At 38.9% G+C, this 5,428-nt stretch overlaps 1 protein-coding gene across 1 annotated transcript in view; it reads right to left on the bottom strand.

Annotated features, from left to right (window-relative positions):
- Positions 1–5,428, bottom strand: part of abca2 (ATP-binding cassette, sub-family A (ABC1), member 2) — a 151,562-nt gene that overhangs the window by 57,886 nt on the left and 88,248 nt on the right. The window contains exons 18-20 of the mRNA XM_017303181.1: positions 4,813–4,963; positions 4,524–4,728; positions 4,280–4,444 (exon numbers count right to left, since the gene is read on the bottom strand). Of these exons, the coding sequence (XP_017158670.1) occupies positions 4,280–4,444; positions 4,524–4,728; positions 4,813–4,963 (521 nt within the window). The remainder of the gene's footprint in view (positions 1–4,279; positions 4,445–4,523; positions 4,729–4,812; positions 4,964–5,428) is intronic.

Here is a 5,428-nt window from a genome sequence, read left to right on the forward strand (position 1 = left end):
CGCCCCCCTTTTGTAAAAATGTCCGCCAGCGCCCCCTGCCGTCCTCTGAACGCCCCCTGGGGGGGATACCACCCACGTTGAGAACCGCTATTCTACCATCAATTGTAGCAACCTGCGCCACCTACTGGATGTAGGGACAAATGACATCAGCTTTCTGCTCCATGTTACGCTAAATATCCGCCAGCAGCGCGCTGCTGATCACTCACAGCTAATCCAATCAAAGACAACATAGTCACGACATCATGTCTGTCTATTTAAATATGTATATTTATTTACAGGGGTGAAAGTAGTTTGCAATTCTTACCAGAAGTACTATGACAAAAATTGTCAGTGGCTCATTGTGCGAACCAAAACAAATAAAATCAAATATTTTATTGTAATATAGCCTACCCGTATGAATAACACAGAAAGTAGAAGCACTTCACAATGTGAAACAAATATTCTGCTATATGGGGTGTAAAGTAATAAAGTACATTTACATTTATTAGTGTAATTACACTCTAATCTGTCCTTTAAGTTATTTACAAACTTAAAATAACTTTTCCTTGAATTTGCTTTGAATAAAGTTACTCAGTTACATTTGAAATCATATCCATTAATGAGTAAAGATAAGAAAAGAAAACGGCAGAAAAAACGGCATTGATCTTTTGGCTGGGTTCTTATAGTGTTGCATCAATGGGAAGACAGAGGAGCAAGGAAAACCTGTCAAGTTATCTTCTGAGAAAAAGAAAAGCCCTTGCTGAATTTAATGCATCAGTTTACCTGCAAGCATAGGCAATAGGTTTATCATACATTGTAAACTTGAATCATATTTTAACAACAAATGGAAATGTCAATTTGATCAGGTACTTGTGATTATAATTTGTATTGACTAAAACTGACAACAGAAAATCAGGTTTGGAATTGGTTATTTAAAACTATTAGATGGGAGTAACAAACAGCAGCTGACATAATATATTGGAAATCAATGTCCCATTAAAATACACATGATATTTTCTGTTGCTTTTTTATTTATAAATGTGCTCCTTTAAATAAATATAGCTTAACACCAACATGTTCTCATTTCCTTTGTGATGAGCTGAACTTTGTTTTGCTCATCACAAAGTAACTAAAGTCAAATTGTAAAGAGGTACTAAGTCCACATTTTTATCAAAACTAACTGTAGTTTTACTTGAGTAGCCTATCTTATTTTTGTACTCTTTCCACCTCTGCTGGCATGTAGAAACATTGATAAATAATTTTATCTTGTAGCATCTGCAGTAACTTTTTTATCTTGGGTATCACCGTCTTTTTTTTTTTTTTTTTTACAAATTAGTTATTACTAGCAAGTTTTGATTTCACTTGGATAAAAAATTCCCTGTCCCACTGCGTTTTCAAGGTTTTTATTTTAAAGTCTATAAATGATAAGTGGTTTATTGTTCATCCTGTCCCAGTGCAAGCGGCATTTTGTTATGTCTGTGGCCCACCTGCGTAAAATGTCCCAGTCCTTAAATCAAATGCAACAATCCAATCAGCATTTTATAAGAAGATGCGTGTACTATGTGCTACCGTTTAAAAGAATTGTTTTCGAGGTATGCTGCGTTGTTTTTAATTGAGAAAAATAACATGAAACACAACTAGATACTCTCCGTTTGTTTTAAAATTTGACATTTTGTAATAAGAAGAGATGTTAAACAAAGAGGAGAACGGTTTGAAGCGCGCTGACAAAAGCTACGAGCTCCGGAAGGGAAATGGAGGGGAGAGAGAGGGAGACTGTTGGACAGCACACAGTTCAAAAACAATAAGGAAGGAGAAAAAATATATTTATAGACATATTAACTCTTGTTTYAGACTGTCTGTTGATCGTAGATCTACTTTGATTCAAAGTGCAGGCGTTCTGAATGACGGCCTTATTGCAGCCGTTCTCCCGGCACCGTACTACTGGACCAGTACGGTCCAGTACTGGAACGCAGTACTGGACCGTACCAGCTTACTTTCACAGTTCACCCGGTATGTATACACCAGGGGTGTCAAACTCCAGTCCTGAAGGGCCGCTGTCCTGCAGTTTTTAGATGTGCCACAGGTACAAAACACCTGAATCAAATGGCTTAATTACCTCCTCAGGTCTCCAGAGCCTTGCTAATGACCTAATTATTCTATTCAGGTGTGGTGCAGCAGAGGCACTTCTAAAAGTTGCAGGACACCGGCCCTCGAGGACTGGAGTTTGACACCCCTGGTATACACACTACGTCATGATGTAACACAGCTGATCAGAAGGCTGCTAGCAATCAGTAGTGCGCTGCTGGCGGTTGTTTACTGTAACACAGAGCAGAAAGCTGAGGTCGTTTCTCGCTACATCCAGTGACAACTCAGATTAGATATATTTTGCAGCTCTTGAATATAGTTGGATCTACATTTGGGCTGGTGAACAGTTGCTCACACTGTTTAGGCATAACATTATGACGACTGATAGAAGAAGCCTGAGGTGAGTAAGTTTTTAATTTTATAATGTTTGTTTTTCATTTTGTTCTTTCATTTGCTTGTACCATATGGTTAGTCAGGGTGCCCATGGTGGTCATAAAGTATGCCTAAGTGTTAGAGACAGCAGCAGCTCAGTGTTAAACTCAGCTGGTTGTGTAACTATCAAATTATGGGCAAGAATATATTTTTTCCAACATACACTTGTTTGTGAATAAAACCATAGGTCTGGTGTGGAAGTTAGAAAAACTGTTTCTATTTATTTTCGCAATTCTCCATGTAATAGCGGGAAAGCCCCTTCCTCGCCCCCCAACGCAGAGATGATTTGGCTGCAGAGAAAACTTCTGACTTTAATTTTATCAGGCTGCCCCAGTGCTGGACTAAATGCCCAGTTCGCTGCAGGCAGCCTGAGTCGGTCCCACTGCTGTGGGTCAGAATCAGATATCCTGATATAGAGAAACGGTACCGTGTCTGTCACCACGACGCAGCTCAAAATTCCGGTACCACCTGCTCACTGTTCGCTTTCTGCTTCACCTTAACCTAACTAGGYGGGTTCACACCACTGCTGATAGATCGGGAAAAATCCACCCCATAAAGCCTGAACAAACAAAACACATTCTGTTCTCCCTACTAAGAACCTCAGCATCACTATCAGTGTCTAAATATAGATGTAGTGACATCTGTGAGAAGGAGCGCAGGTTAATTGGCAATCAATCACTGATTATTGGTTAATATTTCCTGTGATGTATTTGTGAACACACCCAGCTCAAATACAAAGATTACACCATATTGTAGCCATGGCAACACAACAAGTAAACTATCAAGATGATTCTGTGCACTTTTACAAAGTAAAGTTCCTAACTAAATCCCAAATGTACAATTAATTTTTTTAAATTATTTTATCTTTGTTGAATGCATTAAATAAAGCTTAATCACATTGTCATTGTTAATAAATGTCTGCTGCAGATTTAGATCTATGGTCTGTGTTGCAATTCAACCATTTATGGGGCCGAAGACTTTCAGAAGACCTCTGATAGATTTTTCAAGGCAGACCTATGAAGACACTGTCACAGTAATCGACTGACCTTAAATGTGTGGACGTTTCTCAAGATCTTCTAGAATACCAAAATCTAATGAAAATAATTTATCTTTCAACCTTAAAATTCTAGATCTCTCTGAGGTGTTAAAATCGTAAAATGATGTAGTTAACCCCTCTGAGTTTTTTCAATCTTTAGAGCAATCTGCAGCCAAGTTTGTATGGAGGCTAAACAGTCAGATATTATTAGGGTTTATTTAATAAAATAGCAGCAAATTTGCTTATTTCATGACTTCATAACCAGCAACTTTCTCGCCTATGGTCTGTTTAAAAATTCTCAGATCAATATGACATAGTATGATCTTATTAAATATTAGATTCTTGATTAGCATAGGTTGTTGCTATGTTGTTGTATGATGTTTTAAGATCTTGTTCAATAAGACCCTTTTAAACTTTGAGGCCTCGCCCCAAAGGTCTCTGCATGGCCCTGCCATTTAGCCTATCATACATCATTTTATCCCTATAGTAACCAATAGGATAGAGAGCTTTGCCTAATTCTTTTATGACAGTTATTTTTTAGATGGAGTAAACCAGATTCACATCACATTCACAGATCTGTGTCTAATTCCATTTTCATCTTTAACTGAAGTTTTGAAATTTTTCACAATAAAACACTTTTTCAGAGAACCTTTGTGTTATTAATTATTATAGTCTTTGGTCTTTTTTTAACCTATACAACATGAAAACCCTCATCAAAAGTTCATAATAAAGTTAAGTTCTCCCTACCGGACCGGCGCTGGTCCATGGCACAAGCCTGATCCTCCTCCATCACACTGAGCCTGGCAGATCCTCCTCCACACCAGGGCCAGTCCCAGGCCTCAACACGCCCACTGCCTGACCAATAGGACCTCTGCAGAGGGAAGTACCATGGGCGTGGCAGCCCATACATCCCTACAGGTAGAGGAAGAGGGAAAGTTGTGTTATAATGAGATAATAATGGTCCAGGATTCAGGAAGCAGTCTTTTCCCACCTGGATGAACAGCTTCTATGTACCAGGTTAGCACACCGTACACCCCAGCATCTATAATGAGCATCATCATGGAAAGGCTCAGATTAAAGTCATCGCCCTCTACAGGTGACTGACTGATGGTGCGCCACTGGATGCCAACACCTGCCACCTCATACAGGGCAAAATACTTGGAGCCAAGACCGAAGGCTGTGGTGGACATGAGAGACTGGAACCAACAGAGAACACATGCACTATGAGTCAGCAGCACAAGTACAACAGCAACACATGAAGAACAAGGAAGTGGCCTTACAGCAATGCATTTCTCAAAGGCAGTGATCTTGTCATGGGCCACCTCCTCCCTTATGGCTACATACATGTAGGGCACATAGCTGAGGAAGTAGATGATTCCTCCACAGGCTGAAGCTAGCTTAGCTTTGGAGTAGATTACTGACACCAAGAAACTGAGAAAAAAAGAGAAAACATTACAGAACCAATTACCAATTACAATCTGAACAGACTGGTTCAGATTGCTCAATCACAATCTGAACCAATCGATAGTTTCTTCTCAGTAAAGTCAGACTTCTTTTAAAACAAACTTTGAAATTCAACACATTTGCACTTTTATGTAAAACCTTAAATGTTTGTTTGCTATTATGATACAAAATGAAATTTCAAATAAAACTGTTTTTATTAAGCCAATGTATAAAAAGGAAGAAAGGCAATTTCACTAAATTCAAATAGTAATTTTGGATCAGTAGTTGAACCTTTGCAAATATGTGATTAGAATAAAAATGTGTCTTTACTAGAGTTGTGCAGATCGATCGGTCACCAATCATAATCGGGCCAATTTTCGTGAAAAAGTACACGATCGGTGATCGGCGATCATTGTTTCTTGTTGCCGATACCGATCACCTGCATCTCATTTC

This window comes from Poecilia reticulata, unplaced genomic scaffold (assembly GCF_000633615.1).
Source record: "Poecilia reticulata strain Guanapo unplaced genomic scaffold, Guppy_female_1.0+MT scaffold_196, whole genome shotgun sequence".
Classification (NCBI taxonomy): Eukaryota; Metazoa; Chordata; class Actinopteri; order Cyprinodontiformes; family Poeciliidae; genus Poecilia; species Poecilia reticulata.